We start from the raw sequence: 21,807 nt of genomic DNA, 5'->3' as shown, positions 1-21,807 counted from the left end.
AATTGGTAATAATGATGATTCTCGGAGGTCCAATAAAAAAAGTCCCAATAGAAAAAGGTCCAGAACAAAAACAAAAAAAAACTTTCGGTTGTTTTAATTGTCCACTGTGGCACGTATAGAAAATAAAATAAAAAAAAAATTATTAGGGATTTGTTTTGTTTATTAATCGATCCGTAAAATTTATCAAATCGTTAAAGAAAATTTATCTATTGATGTTGATATTGTTGTGTGTAGATACAGTATAAAGATTGCAAGAAAAAAAATTTAAAAAAATGTAAAACAATGTTAAGAACAAGTTTAATTGTAATAAACTTAAATTCCGAGCAATTAAATTATGGAATTACGGGGGTCAATATATCCCAACGGTTCGCGTATATATATATATTTAATTGTCTCCATTGCAACGGTGATTTTTAATTTTATTGCGGTAAGAATTGGCGTGCACTTGCAGCATCAACAAGCACGACGTGTCCTTAACTGTAAATGTCTGTTGAGGTGGGCAAGTGAGATGGATAAATGCAACAACATCACAAGAGATGAAAAATCAAGAGGGCAAATACGAGAGCAAGAAATTAAACTCGTAATTCCATCATCAAGCATTGACCATTCAACTCAACTCAACTTTGCTATTTATATTTTTATGATATGATGACAATGGTGATACTCTCTCTCTCTCTTTTTTTTCTCTCGCACACTTATATATTGTTTTTAATTTTTTTTCTTTTTTTACAAACAAATTTGACTAATATTTAACAAGCAAATTGAACAAGTTAAATTATAAATTTACAAAATTTAAATAACACTAGGAAATACTTTTGTTTTTTTTTTCTAAATTGTTTAAAGTTTTAAAATTGATTTGCTTATTTATTAGATAGATTGTTTATAATATTATTATTGTTTTGATTTTAAATTATTTTATTTTTTTCAATTTCAACGCGAATGAATTGATGTGAGAATTTTAATTTTTTTTTTTTTTCAAAAAAGTTAACATGATTCATCAAAGGCTCCACGAGTTTGTTGATCTTTTTTTATACGAATTTTATTATTTTATAAAATTTTGAACATTCCAACAGTTGACTGTTATTTTTTATATATTTTTTTTATTTGATAATTAAATTAACTATTGAATTTAAATGTTGAATTTTAATTTATTTATTTTCAGTGAAATTGCTTGTTTATTATTTAGTCAATTTTGTTTTTTTTTTTTTTTTTTTATATAAAGAATGTTACAGTAGTTAATGGTACAATATGTGAAGTCTTTTCGATAATATTTTATACCGAAAATATAAACGAATGCAAACACTCATAGCATCACTTCTTATAACATTTAAAATTATCAATACATATATTGTTTTTTATAATTGAGTATGTGTAATTATTTTTTTTAACTTATTTTTGGTGCAAAAGATTTATGCTAATTAATCTATTTTTTATTTTTTTTCAACAAATCAATTAAATAGTAATATATTAATTTGATGAAAGTTAAGCTGAATTTTAAGAGTTTCAAAATTAAATGAAAATTGAAAATATAAAAATCTAGTTTAGGAATAATTTTACAAGCTGATTTTATTTAAAAAAAAAAAGAAAAACGTAATTTAAAAAATTATAAAGCTATAGTTTAGAATATTTGAATTTAAAAATAAAGAAAACATTATTTTTAAAAACTTTTAAAATAAAACTAAAAAAATGATTTTATTCGCAAATAAAATTGTCAATGTTTATTTCATTTAGAATAAATAAAAAAGCTAATTTAATTATAAAAATAAAACTAATAAATTAAAAAAATGATTTTAATTCTCAATAAAAATTTGACTATAATTTAAAAAACTAAAAACGATAATTTATTATTAAATTCAAATAACAAATAATTTTAATTATTTAATTTCTACTATTTATAGTTAATTTATCAATAATCTTTTTGCACTTACAATAATATTTCATAGACAATTATTAACTTACAAATATTTCATCTAATCATCGGGAATTCGCGATTCAGGAAAAAGGAACGTGTTCATTACACAACAATATGAATTATCAATTAAAAAATTATAAACTAAAATGAAAAATAATTTCAAAAACAAAAAGAAAATAAATATAAAATCCAAACATTATAATTAATTAATAACACGTTATAACAATCTCCAAACAAAATTATAAAAAATAAAAAATAAACAAAATCAAATTAAACAAAATAAAAATAATATTATTTTTTTCTTTTTTTTTTTTGTATTTTAATAAAATTGTTGTTTTAATACAATAGTTTAAATATACATTGCTATTTTCTATGACATAATATGCAGGCTTTTTCTCGACAGTTTCTAAAATATACACAAATTTGGATTGATTATTAAACAAATAAAAATAATAATAGTATTTTATAGACAAATATTTTTCATATTAAATTCACGATTGAATTTAATATTATACAATGGTCATCATGATGATCGAAACCACGTGTCCAATTCATCCATTATCGCGAATACCCAATTATTAATTATTATTATTTATTTAATTATTTAGAAATTTTACTTTTTGTCATTTTATATTATTATTATTACTTTTTGTTTTTTTTTTCTCTTTTGATACACTTATTACTCAAAAAAACCTCATATATTTTAATATATTTATATTTATACTTTTTTTGTTTTTTAAATCATTATCTCGCACTCTACATAAAATTTATAATAAATGCAAACACCATTTATTTAATATAGCTATAATTCATCACGACTCCACGTTTAATTTTTTTTTTTTTAATTTTATTTTTTAATAATTCACGCAATAGTTATACCAGTTATTATTATTATTATTTTTATTATATATACATTATACATATTAATGGGATTTGAATTATTAAATATTAATCTGATTTTATATCGAAAAAATATATTTCGAAATAATCGATATATTTCGAAAAATATTAAGCCCATTTATTTTTATTTTTATATATTTATTATTATTTAATTTGCATTGATTATATCTCATTTATTTAATTACATTTTCATTCATCAATTTATACATTATTCAAATAAATGCTGATAATTAATTTAAAGAAAAAAGAAAAATATTTAAAAGTAAAAAAAAATAGGTAGAAAAAAAATGAATAAAGAAAAAAAGAAATTATTTTTTTATTTTTATTTAATAAACAATATACTTATATATTTTTAAATAAATAAAAATCTATAATAAAATTTCAATCATTCATTTTCAAACATTCGTTATTCGAACTTTGATATTTGGGCCAAAAAATTTGTATTTATTATTTTTGCAAAAATACGGATTTATATTATTATTTTATTATATTTCCGTTATTATTTATTTGAATATATATTTTTTCTTTGTCATTAAATGTGCACGCAGTTGTTTTAAATATTTATATTTTTATTAAATTGTTTTATTTACAGTTTTTATTATTTTAAAAAAAAATGTATTATGGTCGTTTTTTGTTGGTTTTTTTGTTATTTATTTTTAAATATGGTTCGTGTTTATTAATATTTTTCATTTGGATAAAAATAAATGATTATTGAAGAGTTAATTATTACGAACAGATTAAAATTAAAATAGTCATTTTGTTTGGCAGTGACATAATATAACGACTCTGCATATATAATATATTTATGTATTTTTTTTTTTTTATTTATATATTCTTTCGTTATACCTGGACTAAATTAGTCCATTTATTAAAATTAATATAAAATCTTAAATTGATAAATTCATTCGCTCGATAATAAATTTAATGAATATGCTAATTTATTAATATTGTACAATACATTTCTGTTTGAATACACAGTGTTACAGTCAAACTGAATTTCTTTTTTTTTTTTTTTTTGTGATTGCTAGGAGCATGAATAACTTGTAACAATTACAAAAAAAAAAAAATAAATAAAATAAAAGAAAGGCAAAATAATAATTTAATAATATTATAAAGCAATGAGAATTTTGTTGTTTTGGAAAAATATAATTGTGACGATATTGTGAGAAAGGACTGTCATTGACTATCGTCAAAATAATAAAAAATCGCAGTCAATTGTAATAAAATATCTCAATTAAATTTTATAACGCTCAACGAATTTCACGGTGCATGAAATCCAATTACAGTCTTCATGAATTATTTATTTTTTACACATATAAATTAAATTTTATTCTTTTATTTTAAAAACAACGACAATTTCATCGTGTAAATTTAAAAATAATAAATAAAAAAAACTATTATCTTTATAATTAAAACTAAAAATTTTCTAAAATTTATTTACGTAATTTTTAAGTCGTCAGTCTAAGATTTTAATTAAATAATTTTATATAATATATTTCTAACGAGTTTTATCATTTTACTAATAAAAAAAAAAAAAAATAATTAAAAGTCAAAGTCAATATTTCGAAATTTGTTAGTTTAAAATTGGTCCCATTTGTTTTCAATAAAAAAACAGTCAATTGAAGTTAATTAAATGACAATTTATCACAAAAATAATAATAAATTTATCTATGACAAGTTGACAGACCTTTCTCAAAATGCTTCATTAACAAATAAACAAAAATAATAATAACAAACACAATATGTATCAAGGAAAGGATAAATTTAATTTCTTAAAATAAAAAAAAATGAACACAAGTTTAATTTAATTCGGCCACTTTTGTTCACAGATAATTTATTCAACGACTATTGGCAGTGTCAATTTAAATTGCTCTAAATTATTACTAATGTGAAAAAAAATAGTCACGTTATGGCAGTAATAAATTTATAAATAAAAAACATAAGGAAAAAAAAATTTTCAAAAATACTTTTGCAAATCACTTTTACACGAAAAAAAAAAATAAAAAAAGTTTTTTTTTAATTTCAAATCTAAAAATTATTTAGGCAGTGCTGTGTTTGGCAGTGAAATTACAAATGAAAATAAATCAACTAATTGTTGAATATTCATATAAAATTGTGCGTATATAAAAAAAAAAAAAAAAAAAGAAAAATTATAAACAAAATTATATTTAAATACAACGAATTAAATGCACTAATTATTAAAGCTAATAATCAATAAAATTGAACTATCTATTTACAAAATAAAAAAAAAATTACCGCAAGTTACAATTATTTAAAGTCAGACACGTTATCAATTGAAATATATTTACGAATTATTAATAATTTAACGATAAAACGTGTGACAAATGAGCAACTTGATGCAAATCTACAATAAACTTTAAATTACATTATTATTACTAAACAAATATTAAATTATTACGATAAATTCATAATAAAATAATGAATAAATCAACTAATAAGTTAATTTCAAATAACACATATTGGCAGTGTATTTATAGCTGTTGTGAATGTGTCAAATATATATGTCAATTTGGATATTGTCATTTCTAACAATTACCCTATTCCGACGACCATCATAACATTCAATTTACAAAACATTCATTCTTACATTATCTATCTTATCATTTAACTTCTTTTTCTTCTTCTTTTTTTTTATTTTATCTTAGCTTTATGTTTAATCTTTTACTTTGTATTTTTACAATTAATTATTTATCATCTTTTTTTTTATATTCAAACAAAACTAACTTGCATTTTTTATTATTATTTAATTATTTTCTTAGATCATTCATGATTGTATCTTCGAATTATTATAATTATTATTTTTCATTTTTGCAATTAAATCGAAATACATTATTCCCACCCGGTCATTTCTGTTTTTATAATATTTTTTTTTTTTTCTTTTATTTAAACTAAACAGCACGAGGCGTGGAAATATGTGAAAACACAGCCTTTGTAATTTAACCCATATTTATGGATTTAGCTCATCGATTAGTTGTCAAGTCATACAGCACAAAACGATATTTTTAAAATAAAAAAATACATCAATAAATTATCAAGAAAAAGAATTTAAATTATGAAAAATTTCAATTATTGAGCAAAATTATTTTGAGTTAAAATTTAGTCAAATAATTATTTAATGTAAATTTTCTTTTTTTTTTTTTTTCTAATACTTTGGAATAGTGTGCTATTATGCTGATTTAATTGGAAAGAAAAAAAATTAGAAAAAAATATTTAAATCAAAGACAACAAATTGAGCAAAAAAAAAAAAAGAAAAAAGCCTCATATTTTCTATGCCTCGTCGAATTATTGAATAAAAATATAATTTTTTTGTATTAAATTTACATTGTAAATTTCATCAATAATCTCAATATTATCAAAAAATTATCATGTAAATTATTTGTTCAAACAAATCACATTGATAATTTCTCTTATCAATTTTTTAAAAGTATCAAAAACCAATTGGTAAGGCCACCAGAGTGATTTTTTATTTTACTATAATCATTACAAGACTTAATAATTAATAAGTAATCAATAAGTATATCATAAGATTATCTATTTTTTTTTTTAACTTTAAATTTTTTTTTATCCAAAAATGTATTTTTACTTTTCAAAAAACAATTGCATATTATTTACTAATAATTCGACTTAGATAATATTATCAAACTGTCCAAGTATTATTAAATATATTTCAAGTCAAGTCAGTCATTGGCAAATGCTACAAATTTTTCTATACTTTGAGGCACTTTTTTCGGATTGTTTATGATACTTTTTAAAAATAATTTTATTGAGATTAATTGACTATTTACAAAATCACAGACATGGTGATGAGAAACCTGCTCAATGTCAAGTGTACTATGATTAATTATTAATTTTTTTTCAAAAAACTATCATTTGATAATTATATTCGACCCTATTAAACTCACTCCAGGCATTTTTTTTTCTACTAAACAATATTAGACAAAATATTGCTCAACTTTTTTAACAACGACGACGACGACGAAGACGACGATGATAAAGTTGTTTGTTGTTTAACTCTTCATGATGTTATTGGCTTTTTAATTTTTTTTTCTTCACTTATTTTTAATATCGAAGCGATGTATATTTTGCTGACTTGATAATTTGTTTTAAAAATTAAATTTATAAATGCGTCGAGACTTAATTATTCTTAGATGATAATGATGATGATGATGTTGTTGTTTTTATTTGTGTGTGTTTAAATCGATTAAACTGATGAATGATGACAACATTCTGGTGATGAAATAATTTATTGGCACTCTCACGAATTTTTAACTGGTTTTCGTCGTTGTTTTATTCGTATTGGCGATGGTTTACCCCCGTGTAATGCTGGATGAAGTATTAAACTCATTTCATCTGTTGATACAGACGCAGCTTTTCTTATATTTATATTTTTAGTCATTTGTACTTGTGACTCGGCAACCCACTCGTCCGGTTCACTAAAAAGTATTATTATTAAATAAAAATATAAGCAATCATTAATTTATTTTAATTATTATTTATTTTTAAATTAAATTAAACTTACATGTCTCGTGGATACCATCGTAAAAGCACCTTTGTTTTTCCATCCATTTCAACTCTTTTTGCTAAAATCTATAATAAAATATAAAGCAAATAATTTATTAAATTTTTTAAAAAGTTAATTGATTTAAATAAATAAATTAAATAAACATACTTGACTAGTTAAGGCTATTGAATCACCAGGTGTTTCAGCAAGTTTTCCTTGTGTTCTGGTTTTTGCTATTTCTAATAATCGATGCTGTAGACCCTCCATAACACCGGTATCAATATAATCAAATAATCTCGCTAGAAAATAAAAGTATAATAATAAATATACAAAATACAAGTTATTAAATTGTATTTATATTTTTTTTTTTTAAATTAATATACATACCCGACCATGGTTGTCTTCTGTATCTCAATTTTTTTCCATTTCTCCGAACGAGTTTTCCATTCTCACAACTTTTTCTACTACTGCTGCTACTTGTTTCTGATTGATTGAAGTGATTGTTGACATGTCTTTCTAAAGCAGGCTGTAAAATTAATTAATTTTTATTATTAGTCAAGTTGAAAATTGGACATTGCCCAGTGTGACCTTTTCCAAATATAAAATAGCAAGATTTTAATTTATTTGAAAAGCTTGATTGATTCAATATTCAATCATCATAATATATTTGAACAAAGATAATTATTTAAATAATTGATTTGATAATAATAAATGGATTTTGGTGTTGCTGGACAATGTCCATTTATTGAAAGCCATATGAGTTTTGCTCACAATGCAATACCAGACACAATTATACAAATCAAATTCAATTTTATGATATGTTTATTCAAGATAAATATTATCAATAATTTTAATAATAAAATTGAAAATTGATTGATGATTATTGGAACAATGATGACGGTCACGATAGCATTATTGTAAAGATTATTATAATTTTTTTATTTTTCTTAATTGAATTATTCTTTTGAAATCTACATTTCGCGATGACATTGTGACCGACAAGGATGACCATGTGAGTGTGTATACGCACTCGAAACAAAGATACATTACCAATTTGAAGAATATATTTTTTTTCTAATCAATGAATATGTAAAAATAACAAATTAATGTTATCAAAAGCAAAACTTCCAATGCTTAATGTTACATATATTGATGGGGAAAAACAAAAAAATTCATTTCATATTAATTGACAGTATGAAAATAATATTGATGATTCAATTTAAACAAATTCAATACGAATATTGACAATAAATCAACGATGATTAATTTGATGAAAATACAAAACAACGTTGAAATTAATTCACAATATAATAATAAAATAAATAAATCACAAATTGTGTTCATTTATGTTTTTGTAGATCGAAAAAAATACACAATGGTTTCTGGATTATTATTTTTATAAAATAATAAAAATTGATGATTATTAAATTATCCAGTCAAATCGTTTAAATTTTTTGATAAATCAGTTGAAGAGTTAGCTCAATTTGAATATCACTTTTTGTTTTTGTTTGTTTTGTTTTTTGATGAAAACAAATTACCAACAAGTAAGAAAATAAATACACTATGAACATCAACACTCACGTCGTTGTTATTTATCAATAATAATTTCACACTAAATTTTTTTTTAAATGTAAATTAAAATACGTTTTATACCTGTGAATTGAAACTACTGCCACAACCATCAACGATGCATCTAAATGGTTTATTTCCACCGTGTGATAATACATGTCTTTCTAGCCATCTTCTTGAGCATGATGATCTGCCTTGAACTTTGCATCCTTGCCATTGACAAACAAAATTATCTCCACCAGTTTGTGAATTTATATGAGCATTCTGTAGAAAAATAAATCATTAAAAATAAATCATCAATGTACAAATAAATAATAGAAATATATTATAATTATTAATAAATAAAAATACTAACTTGTAAATGTTCAAGAAGAGTTATATTACATTCGAAATTAATATCACATTTATCCCATCGACATATGCCACTGTCATTTGTTGTTCTGTTATTTTTAGTTGGTACTCTAGCTGGAAATCTTATAGTTGTTGGTGCTGTTAATATTGGTGATATTGATGATGGTTTTGATTCACTACTTCTTGATGATTCATCTTCTTCTTCTTCCTCATAATCATCATCCAGTCTTCTAGACGTCGTTGTTGTCGTCGTTGTTGTTGTTGTTGGCAATGTTTTTGCATTTAAAATTCCAGAAGATGATAACCTTGATAATGAATTTTGTTGTCCATTTGTCCTTGCATGATTTGTTGATGTTATATTATTATTATTTTCATTGACAATTGATTTTTTATGAAATGAAGTAAAATCAATTCCCACAGGCTCATTATTATTATAACTATTACTATTATTATTATTGTTGTTATTGTTATTATTGTTATTAACAACTGTTGGAGTTGAAGATGGCTCAATAATTGTTGCCTTTGGACTTGCTTCATTTGTCAGTCTTAATGATGATATTTTACAACCAGTTATACTTGATAAAACATCACTTGATATTGGCAATCCTGGTAATGCTTTTGATATTAATTTTTTATCAAGTTTTGTTACAGTTACACGTGGTGTATTTGCTGATGTTAATTTTTTAACATTTATTGATGCTGTTGTTGTTGTTGTTGTTGTTGGCGATGGTGTTGTTGTTGCTGGTGTTGGTGGTGGAGCTGGTGGTGTTAATGTTTTTGTAGCTGTTGTTGTTGTTATTGTTGGTGGTGATGATATTTTTTTAACATTCCAATTATCAATTCTTCGACTATTTGGTAATACAACATTTAAATATTTAGCTAAACCATTTTTATTTCTTTGAACAGTTTGTGGTCGACGAAATTCTGGTGAATTTTTAGCAATTAATACAGACATTTCAGTTGATGTCTTTTTAATCTATGGAAAATATAAATATAAATAAATAAATTATTATAAAAATAAATAATTAAAATATTAAAACAAACCTTGGGTTGTTGTGGTTTAATTTGTGTTTTAAAATATTCAGTTATTTTTCCTTGTGTATCGTGATGATTTTGTAATTTAGATGTTTTATTATTATTAATTCTAACTGATGGATCAGCAGCACCAGATTTTGGTAATGTACCAATTTCTGGTTCATTATTTCTTGTTGTATTATTTTTATAATTTGTTGTACATGCTGTTGCAGCTAGTGGTGGGGTCCAGGGCCACTGGGGCCTGGTCCCATTGTGGGTACTTGTTGTGGGTGGCGCCAGTTTTGGTAATGATGGTAATGGACTTTTTGATTTAGCACGATTAATAGCAACACCCTCGTCACTACTACTTGTACTACACGGTGAACCTGGTTCAGTTATATCACTTGTTCCACTACTACTACAATCACCACATGATACAGCAACACCACTGTAACAATAAAAATATAACAAATATTATCATCATCATCATCATATTATTTGACATTGAATCAACCTTGCAGGGTTAAATCATATATATATATTTATATATAAGAAAATATGTAAAATGAGACTTGATGCATTTGCCTGCAGCTTTGTAATTCTAAACGAACGAATGGTAGTGCAAAAGGGACCTTCGAAATTGCATGCTTACCAAGTAATGATATTACCGACAACATAAACCTAATTACAGGGCCAGACATTGGCAATCGGGGCTTGGTTGCTACTTCAGGGCATCCCAGAAGTCAACACAGTGCCTTCAGTCTTTCCACCAAACGATATTTATTTATTTTTATTTTTTAAACTAAAATATTTCATGATTTATTTATTTATTTATTTTCCTAAATTTAAATAATTATTATTGTTTTTTTCAATAAAATTAAATTCTTAATGATTCAATTTAATTACAATTTAAATTTATCAAGCATTTGATGGCCTTGCTTTTTTTTTTCACGCAAGGAATTTGATGACTTGACATTCAGCTAAATGAATATATATATTTGAAAATTAACTGAATAATTTTGCAAGTGAATTTTTTATTCATCACGTTTAAAATTAAATAAAAATGAGAAAAAAATTATATTTATAATTAAATAGACACGCTAGAGATAAATATATTTAGTGTGCGAAAGGTCAAGACGCATACGCAATAATCATTACGTCAGAGTCGTGTTAAATAGTAACTCCCACTTTTTTTATTTTTACATTTCTTTCAAGTTATTTAACTTGTGATTGATAATTACCTCAAGTACTTTCATTTTTACAAATCAAACGAGTCAAAGTTTGGGTTCATTGTGCTCAAAATATCAACAAAAAAAAAATCAATTTAAAATGTATTTCTTCATAATCGATAACAACCAGATGATTATTAAATTTCTAAAATAAAATATAATAATTATTTTGAAAAATAACAACAAGCTTTAGTGTGTAGATTAATTTTTTTTTTGTTTTTTTATCGTCGGTAAAATGAATGATGAATAGTCACGCGATATATTTAAGTTTGTGAAGCTTCGCAAATCATCAAATATTCACGAGGCCAAGTGAGTCTATTTTATAAAATTTGATACTTGACTATTTGTAAAATTAATCAAAGATAAAATAATAAAAAATTCAAGTATTTGTCTTTGTGTTTAAGATGGCATATCATTGATCAGACCAAAATCGATATTGTTATATACATATATAAATTTACAACGCATTATTATCTACCTTTGGCCACCAAGTGAGTTGGGATCAGTGAACTCATTAGAATCTAGATTGCGATATGTCTGAATTGATGATATGACAATGCTCGAGACTCTAGATATACCATATTGAAATCCTTTGATAAAACTAGTTTAATATTCGTCTGGTATTTGTGTTTGAACAATTCCAAATTATTGACCAATGTAAATATTCAAACGATTCAATTAAATCAATAATAAAATTTTAAAAAAAATTATTTTCATTTAAATATCATAAATGCAATTAATAATAAAAATAAAAATACATTGTTGCAAATGGGTGGAACCTTGCAGGTGGCGCCACTACTTAATCGAAATTTCATTTCTAATCGTATTTCGATTTCGAAATTTTATTCTTTTTTTTACAGCTAATCTAAATTATTATTTTTTATGTTAATTATAAATTATAATTTTTTATAAAGAATTATGTTTTTTTTATTCTCTTGTTATTGATTTATTTTTTTTATATATTTTTTTGGCAACAATAATTCTAGACCATGTGTAATTATTGAAAGAAAATGAAGGTGTCAATTTCTACTAGATAAAAGTAACAATCGAAATTATTGTCATAGTAAATTGAGAGTTGTATTATTATTTTCGCATTTTTATTGTAAAAAAAGCAGCTTCTCATGTCAACCGCTATGTGGCCATTTCGTTTTTCATATATATATAATCTTTCTCTCGTGTTCTCTTGGAGTCTTGGTACCACGTTTTTTTACCTCACGTATATATTTACTCGCCTAGCTTGGCTGCCTCTGATCCCTCTCATTTCTGGTTTATTTTATTATTATTTTCATTTACTTCTAGTCGCTCTTCTTACATCGCCCTTCTTTTCAATACAAGTCTCGTTTATTACACACCAACACTATATCCTCCATATTTTTTATTTTTTGCTTTCGCATATGCTAGTAGTTTCAACTACACACTCTCTGAAACTCTTTGGTCTTATTATATTCACACAGTCATTACTTTTAGTTTTTTATTTTATTATTATTTATAACATTATTATTATTGTTTATTTTTTTCTTTTTTATCCTTTCATAGTACAGCAATAGACTGGTGTGTGTGTGGATAGAGAATAAAATGTACACTCTCACCTAAATACCAAAGACTATATTCATGTTTCTGTTTCAGACTAAAACGCACTATTTTTTTTTTTTTTTTTTCATTTCGTCACGCTTCTTTTCAATTTTGTCTGGCTCAAACAAAATTATAATCGTACATTTTTAGTTGTTGGGCAGGTTATGGACTGGAGTTAATTTTATTTTTTTAATTTTATGAATAATATTTTGATACAATTATATCAATACCTACGCTAATTTTTGGAATTTTGTTTGTTTTTTTTTTCTATTTTTGAACTTTAGGCAATTTCAGAAACTTGATGAGTAATTTCACGAGATTTTTGTTTGAATTTTTCGAGGAAAATTAATCCGGAGTAATTTGTTTTTTCCTGAAATATCTACTTGAAAGTTACGAAAGATCTGGAGAAATATTTTCACCAAGTGATGATATTAATGTCAAAAAAAAAAAAACCATTGTTGTTTTGTTATTATCCAAGAAAATATGAAATTATTTTATCACGCGTGTCAACTGCAGGGTTAGTTATAAAATTAAACTCAAACATATGCAAATATTAACCTTCTTTATACAAAACTTTAAACTTTACGATGTCTTTTGTTTAGTTTTACTATACACATTAAATATGCCAGAGCATTAATGTCATTATTATATTTTTTACTTTGTAATTCACTGAAAAAAAAAATACTAAATTTATGCTAATTTATTTTCATCAAACACGTTTTTATGATTTTCATTGTTTTAAATAATTATAAAATTATTTTTATTTACAAAAAATAAACTAATATTCTAAAAATTCTACTTCTCAAACCAATTTACATAATAAATTTTTTGAAGAATCTAAAAAAGTGTTTTTTCAATTGCTTTAATCTCCTATGAATTTTAATATTTTTTTAAAATCAACCACTAAGGCTAAAATGGTGAAAAGAAGTCCCTTTTTTTTCAATCAATTTAAGTAAATTAAATCGACTGTGTTTTATATTATCTTGATTTTTATTTTCACTTTGTTTTGTTTTTCTAATAATCCTGTAATGAAAAGTAAAATAGAATTTTTTTTTCTCATCACAAACAAACCCCTCGCTCTAATCATCAAAACCTATTCTCTTCGAAAATCGAAACTTCACTGCTACACAACATATTTCTCTTCGAAATAAACCTATATATATATTTTTTTTTCCCGTGCACCACTCTACCCTTTGTGATGCGAGTAAAAAAAAATTGAGATAGACCATACCCTTATTTTGTCTCGCCTGCCCCTTTCAGATAAAAATAAAAAAAATAAAAAAAGTAAAAATAAAAGTGTCGTCCCTTGATTCCCATCAATTTTGGTAAATTTTTTAGCACTATATAGCAAAGACGTAAAAATATACACCCCATGACCTCGAAAAATTGGGTAAAGTACTTTTCTGGTCAGATCAAAAAAAAAAAAAAAAATTCTAAAATCCTAAATCTGTGAATAAAAGATATTTCTTTTTTTTATTTTTATCAAAAAACGAAAATAAATAAATAAGTGTATAGAAAATATTCAAGTGTTTTTAAAGGGGAAAAATAAAATTGACTTGACGTTATCATTTTATTTTTTTTTCTTTCGAACAGTCGTAAAAATATTTGTTCTCACCCTCCTATAGCAATAATTTTACATTGTTAAAGCGACTATTCTATATGAATCATCTAAAAAGAAAAAAAAAACCAAAATGTTGAATAGTAGTAAAAAAGATGCTTATCGATATTTGTCTTGAATTTATCAAGAGCCACAGCATATGTGTGCATATAAATATATAAATGAACAATTATTTTTTTACTTTCATCAGGTTCATCAGTAAAAAAATTTTCCCAGCTAAAAAATAAGGGGTTGTAACCCCCAACGAGTTGTAAAGTTCCGGGGTGGTGTTGTATGACGAGACCCGAATTCGATCGTGCTTACGACGACGACGATGATGATGACGACGATGGTGCTGATGGTGGAAGTAGGACGTGATTTCTATTCTTTAACACTGCATGTATACTTGCACAAAAATATATACCCCCTCAATATAACCACAAAAAAAATATATATTTATTAAAGAAACACTTCAATATTATATATTTTTCACACGAAATTTTTTTTTCGTTTACAATTTGTTAAATGAAGCATAAGTAATTATACAATACAAAATATAACCACCAATGTCAGGTAATAAATAAAATAAATAAAAATATAAAAAATTATAAATTCTCATTTATTGTTGCATATTAATTTTTATTTTATTTTTTTTGTAAAATAATTAATTCAAAAGCATGCCATTTTATCAGACCACCTAGTGTATGATTTTATGATTATTGGATTTAATTATGCTGTATTAATATTCTTTGTACAGGGGATAAAAAAAAAAAAAAAATTGGAAGCATCATCAACAAGGTAAAATCAACAGCAGCCATAGGCAGATGTTCATATAATATTGTATATAGGAGAGAAAGTGAGAGAGTGAGGAGAGGAGAGAAAAAAAAATTTACTAATGGGAAAAATTCTTGTGTACACATGCGTTTCATATGAAAAGCTATTATGTATATTTGAACGTTGATTGTTTTACATATATGATAACCAAATGAATGCCAAAGGGGTGTTCATCCCTTCCTCCCCCTCCCCCACTATTCATACAATCATAATTATAGGTAAACACAAGTTACTGATTTGTGTTTACCTGTGGAATTAATTCTATCATTTTATTAATTTTAAAATAGCTTAATTGGTTTTTAATTTTAACGCAATGATTATTTAAGTATGTCTTTTTTTTTTTTTTAAGAAACATATGGAAGTGTGTATGTATGAATTTTTTTTTTTTGCCATCATCATTGACAAGAATTTCCCTGGGAAACTTAATCTAATATAACGTAGGTGATCATTAACCCTCGTGTATTCGAATGACGCCCTCTTTAGACGCGCCTTTGGCAAATCCATCGGGGGTAGATTTTTTTCTTTTTCGTTTTTTTTTTTTTTTTATATTTCTTTTTTTGTCTACTTTAACCCCTCGGAAGCCCTGATAGCTGATTGGCAGTCCCTTGCGTCTCTTCTCCTGCCAGATTGTCCAGCATACAATTCTTCGACAATGAGACCACACTTTTGCTCGCTTTTGCTTACATCTAGTCGATTCATTTATTTTATTATTTTTATTGTCACTATATAAATATATAAATTTGAGGTATAAATTTTCATATATAAATTTATTGTATTTTTAATATTTTTTTTTAAAAAGTAAAAAAAAATTACTACAAATTAAAATCTATATCTATTTTAAAATTTTTTTAGAAAATTCACAGTTACAGATTCACACTGCTAATAAAATCCGTGTATATATTTGATGAGTGATAGAAAAAAAAAAAATATGTTATTCAATTGATTGATGGAAATTCAAATAAACCGAGAATTTTCTTCATAACGATATCAAGTACATTACAAGCATTTCTGACGTATCTGATTGCTTCTCTTATTTTTTTTTTTACCTCTTTCTCTATATGTATGTTTTTTTTTTTTTTTTTTTTTCATAATAATATATAACTATATCTTCTTTTTCTTTTTCTTATTGAAGGAGGAGACACGTGCTTCGCATTGGAATTCAATGACGGATGTACCTGGTGTAACTTAAATATTTTTTATTTTATTTTTCTTGTTTTGCAAACTGTACATCCGGGGACGGAATCAACTATATATACTATTACAAAACATATCATATTGTACATAATAATATCAAAAAAAAATAATAAATAATAATGTCTGATGAGTTTATAAATGTATAACAAATTTCCTGTTTGATTTTTATCAACAAAAAAATTTGCTAAATATTTCGAAACTGTAACTTGATATATATTTTTTTTCTGCAATTCTTTTTTGACATTTTGTTGTCTTAATAATTAATTAATACAGTCAAATAGAAGCATAAAAAAATTGAGTATATAGTTTGTGAAATTTGATGAATAATTTTATTTGAAAAAGGTATTAGATAAAATAAAATTTCTTAGAATAGTAAAATAAAGAAATTAAATAATTCTGAGAATAATAATAATTTGGCATTCACTTGGATTTATCTGGACAGGTTATTTAATTCTGCACGTAGGACATGTACAAAAATTTAACACAAAAGCAAAAAAAGAAAATGAGTTTATATCGGATGCGGTACGCCCACTCGGTAGTACACACAAAACAAATGCAAATCCGTGGGCGAGAATAGGCGTGTAACCTGTTGTAGCGCGAGAAAGGAACACTATATACGATACAGCTCACTAAACATAAAATAAAATTTGAAAAAAAAATTAAAAAAATCTACGTAAAGTATGTTTAACTGTATTTGCATGAATCGGTGTAAACCTGTTGTAGAAACAAGATGCTGATATTTAAAATAAGTACCAATTTATACTATGAAGTGAGAAAAATATATTTTTCAAAAAAAAAATAATAAAAATTACAAATATGTATATAAAAAAAAAACAAGCTATGAAATAAAATAAGCAAATTGCAATTCTCAATCAAGATTTTAAAAATAAAAAAAATAATAAATATATTTTCACATACTATAAATACCATGATGAAAAAAAAAAAATGTAAAAAACTTGATGGCCAATAAACGGAAATTAAATGTCTTACAAACTCCATGAATTATTTTAATAGCTAAATATATATATTTTTTTTTTAATTCAATGTTGCATGTGAAAGATATAAATATATATTTTTTAATTTTATCATTATTTATTAGCATAGATTTGTAGGTTTTTATTTTCTGCATAAATTTAAAAAAAAAAAAATATTTCCTGATGAAAATATGTGTTTAAAAATTTTTTTAGAATTATTTTTGTTAATAAAAATTATTGTAAATTGTTGAATTAATAGTAAACAAGTGTAAATAAATTTATTTTTACAAAAAAAATATTCAAAAAAAATCTAAAAATATAATTTTTCAAAGGAGTGTTTTTTTTTAATTTAATTTTTTTTTTGGTTGTAATTATTATTTACCTTTGACACGATAATATTCATTGTTTTGAATGAAAAAAAAAATGAATTCCATCAGTGTGTTGTATAGCGTGAGTTGTGACGATTAAGAGTTATTTAAATGTGTCCACACTCAGTATGTCTAAAGGCTAATGACCTAAATTTACATTGCTTATTTGCACGCAATTTTGCTCCCCTTCTTTGTATGATATCTAGACGGTATTTATTCAAAATACAACCAAGTAATAAATAGTATCATTGTGAGTGTCTTGAGAAGAGGGGACACGAACAAACAATGATGAATGACATTTTTATTAAATGTCATATAAATAAAATATCTCAAACTATGAGAGAGAAGAAAGAACAAGTGTTTGATGATTGTCAAAAATTTTATTTTCATCATTGTTTAAACAAATGAAAAAGGACTCATAAACAATTAATAATAAGATTAAAATAAATGACATCAGTTGGTTGATGATTTTATCTCGCGGTTGTTGATGTGGGACGAGAATATAATTTGATTTTCTTCAGTGAAACTGGTTTTAAAAATGAAATGGAGTGTGTTGTCAGATGTCTTTTCAAATACATTATATAGAAAATAAAATAAAAAAAAATAAAAAAAAGTGGAAGTGCTTGACAGAGCATCCGATTACCATGAAAAGATAAGAATAAACATTTGCAGGGTAAAGGTAAAAAGAAAAAAAAATAAAGAAAATGGAAAAGGATTGGATATTCCCTTTGGGAAATCAGAAATCCAATCGTGTTGGTTGAATTTATAAGAGAAGGATGATTTTTATCCATGAGAAATTGAAGGATCATTTTCGATCTTGAGGGTCAAAATATTTAAGAAAAAGTTTACTGACATATCAATTCATTTTACAATAATGATGTGGATTTTATATAAATGATATTTCATTAATTTTCCAACTGAGGATTGGATTTAAAGACGCATTTTATTTTACAAATTTTTTTATTTATAGATTCAAAATTTGTCTAAATAATTTAATTAATAAAATTATAATGCCATGTATTTTATAATAATTAAAAATATTATTGATTGACCTTATTTAAATTCTATTTTAGATAACAGCTTATCATGTAAATTTTAATTTTCAATAAAATTAAAAATTCATTAGTTGAAATATAAATTACCAAAAATAAATTTACAGGATAAATTGTAATAATATTTTTTTAATGAATAAAACTATTTTTCAAATTTTTTTAAAAAACACTAAATACTTTTTTAAAAATATTTTAAACAATATAATCAATTTATTACAATTATTTTCAAAGATATTGAATATTTTTGAAGACAATTATCGAAATTAATAAAAAGTATTTAAAATATTCCGTCTTTCATTTTTCCAATAACAATAGAATTTCATAGCTGATAAAAAAGGAAAAAAAAATTTGTTTAATAAATTAAAAACGATTTATAATGATAATTTTAATCAAAGAAAAGTTATGAATATGTGAGTGAGATTACAAAATGAAATACTGTCAATTTGTTGGATAATATAAAGAGGTAAATGTGTGATGTTTCATGCTCGACATGTATACTTGGTTGTACTTATCCATAATAAAAGCAAAGAAGGAAAGAAATTTTTTTTTTTTATATATAAAAGATGATGAAGAATGATGAGAGAAAAAGGGATGATTTCTTCTGTATCCAGTTCACGTACACGTGAGTACAGTATACCAATCGGCATCTGAGTTTTACTCTTTTTATTTTTTTTTATTATAATCATAATAATTTTTTATTCTTATTCATCAACAAAGTCACCATTATTTTTGATTATTTTTTTTTTTTCAAATGATATACGAAAGATGCTCCATAAGAATTTTTCGATTGAAATTTTACTGTTACTTACAAAAAATAAAATAATGTTTCTAATTTTAATGCTGAATTCAAATTTCTTAGATAATCTAAAAATAAAATAATTAAAATAATCAAATATTAATTGTAAATATTGCTTTCAACAAATTATAATTAGAACTCAAATTTTGTGCTTTTTTTGTGCTATTTTTTCTGTGGAACTCGCGATTTTTGTGCTTTAATATATTTTTTTTATGCAATGTTGTGCTAACTTAATATTAAGCCAACACAACTTCTTTAATAATCAACTTATTTTAATGAACTCTTGACCAAGATTATGTGCTTTTTATGTGTTTTGGTTCTACGTTGAATTTAATTTTTTATTACAATTACTTTTTATTTAAATAATTTTTTTTTCTAACAATGTTGTGCTAGCTTAATATTAAGTTAACACAACTTCTTTAATAATTACCTTATTCTGATGAACTCTTGACCAAAATTATGTGCTTTTTATGTGTTTTCATTCTACGTTTAAATTAAATTTTTTTTTCAATTACTTTTTATTTGAATAATTTTTTTTTTTTCCTAATAATTAAAAAAAAACATTATTTAAATAAAAAGTAATTGTAATAAAAAATTAAATTAAACGTAGAGCTGAAACACATAAAAAGCACATAATTTTGGTCAAGAGTTCATTAGAATAAGTTAATTATTGAAGAAGTTGTGTTGGCTTAATATTAAGTTAGCACAACATTGCATAAAAAAAATATATTAAAGCACAAAAACTATATATTAGTTTGTGCCCATTGTGGTGTGCTAACTTTCTAGAGGTTTTTAAAATTACTTTTGTTAAATTATAAACAAATTTGTATATTTATTTAATTCATGTTGTACAATTTCTTGTCACAAGTAAATATATCTAATAAAAATATTTTCTAAACTTCAAATATTCTAGTAAATAATTTCCAAAAAAAATAACAGCAAACATTTTATTGTATGTGTTTCTTTACAAAACATTATACATTTCTAAAAACTTATTTAATTTAATTTTATCATAAACTTTGGTTAAAAATAATATTCATTTTTCTAAAAATAAATTAATTTGTAATTGTATCGACTAAATTTTGTTATTATTTGAAAGTTAATATTCATAATTATTTAGTATATAATTATCGAGTAATTAAATTATGAAATAAAATATTTTTTCATATGTTGTATTATTAGTTTTCCAAAACACCCAATAACAATAAAAGAAATAATAAAAACTCTTTGGATTACGTGCTAATTCACTGTACTTTATATAAAATAATAAAAATAAAAAAAAAAAATATATCTCTTGTGGTTTTCATATAAGAAGAAGTTTGCTCGAATGCTCAGTAAACACGTGGGAGTATCAGATGGTTTTTGGTCTTGAATGTACAAAATATTCTCCAAACTACATGATGATGTTTTTTATATTTTTTTTTTTCAACAAAATAAAATAAGAGGGAATGTACAGCTGGTCTTCTGTAAATGTCCAGGCATATATGTGTATATTTTTATTTGTGTATACCTAACAAGTAAGAAGGGAGCAAGTTTTTAAAAAGATGAACCAAAGGTTTTATTGGTTTAGGGCGTATATTGGCTGTAAAAACCATATTGTAGATTTCACTTCCTAAATTTCTTTCATGGTTAAATAATTTTCAATAAAAATCAATGAATTTTAACGACAAACTACTCAAAATTATCAAATTTATTATATTTATTTTTTCATGATTTATTGTATTTTTTTGTCATCACTTAATAAAGTCAATTTTAAAACCATGACCTTTCATATAACCAACATAACTATTAGCATACATTGAAGTTTAAAAATCAACATTTATTATCATGACTTATGAATACTCAAAAAAAGGTAAAACTTGATTTTCTGTCACGTATAATAAATCAAAATTAAAGCATCAAAAAAGGGAGAAACGAAAAAAA

The 21,807-nt window shown here is 23.8% G+C and overlaps 1 protein-coding gene across 1 annotated transcript in view; it reads right to left on the bottom strand.

The window, feature by feature from the left end:
• Nucleotides 1-21,807, bottom strand: part of LOC122859027 (exonuclease 1) — a 60,977-nt gene continuing 39,170 nt past the window's right edge. Inside the window, exons 2-8 of the mRNA XM_044162351.1 lie at nt 10,299-10,716; nt 9,259-10,230; nt 8,988-9,167; nt 7,722-7,860; nt 7,503-7,633; nt 7,353-7,420; nt 1-7,266 (exon numbers count right to left, since the gene is read on the bottom strand). Of these exons, the coding sequence (XP_044018286.1) occupies nt 7,089-7,266; nt 7,353-7,420; nt 7,503-7,633; nt 7,722-7,860; nt 8,988-9,167; nt 9,259-10,230; nt 10,299-10,716 (2,086 nt within the window). The 3' untranslated portion in view covers nt 1-7,088. The remainder of the gene's footprint in view (nt 7,267-7,352; nt 7,421-7,502; nt 7,634-7,721; nt 7,861-8,987; nt 9,168-9,258; nt 10,231-10,298; nt 10,717-21,807) is intronic.

The sequence above is a fragment of the Aphidius gifuensis genome, linkage group LG6, assembly GCF_014905175.1.
Source record: "Aphidius gifuensis isolate YNYX2018 linkage group LG6, ASM1490517v1, whole genome shotgun sequence".
Classification (NCBI taxonomy): Eukaryota; Metazoa; Arthropoda; class Insecta; order Hymenoptera; family Braconidae; genus Aphidius; species Aphidius gifuensis.
This window is presented reverse-complemented; position numbering and strand designations above follow the sequence as displayed.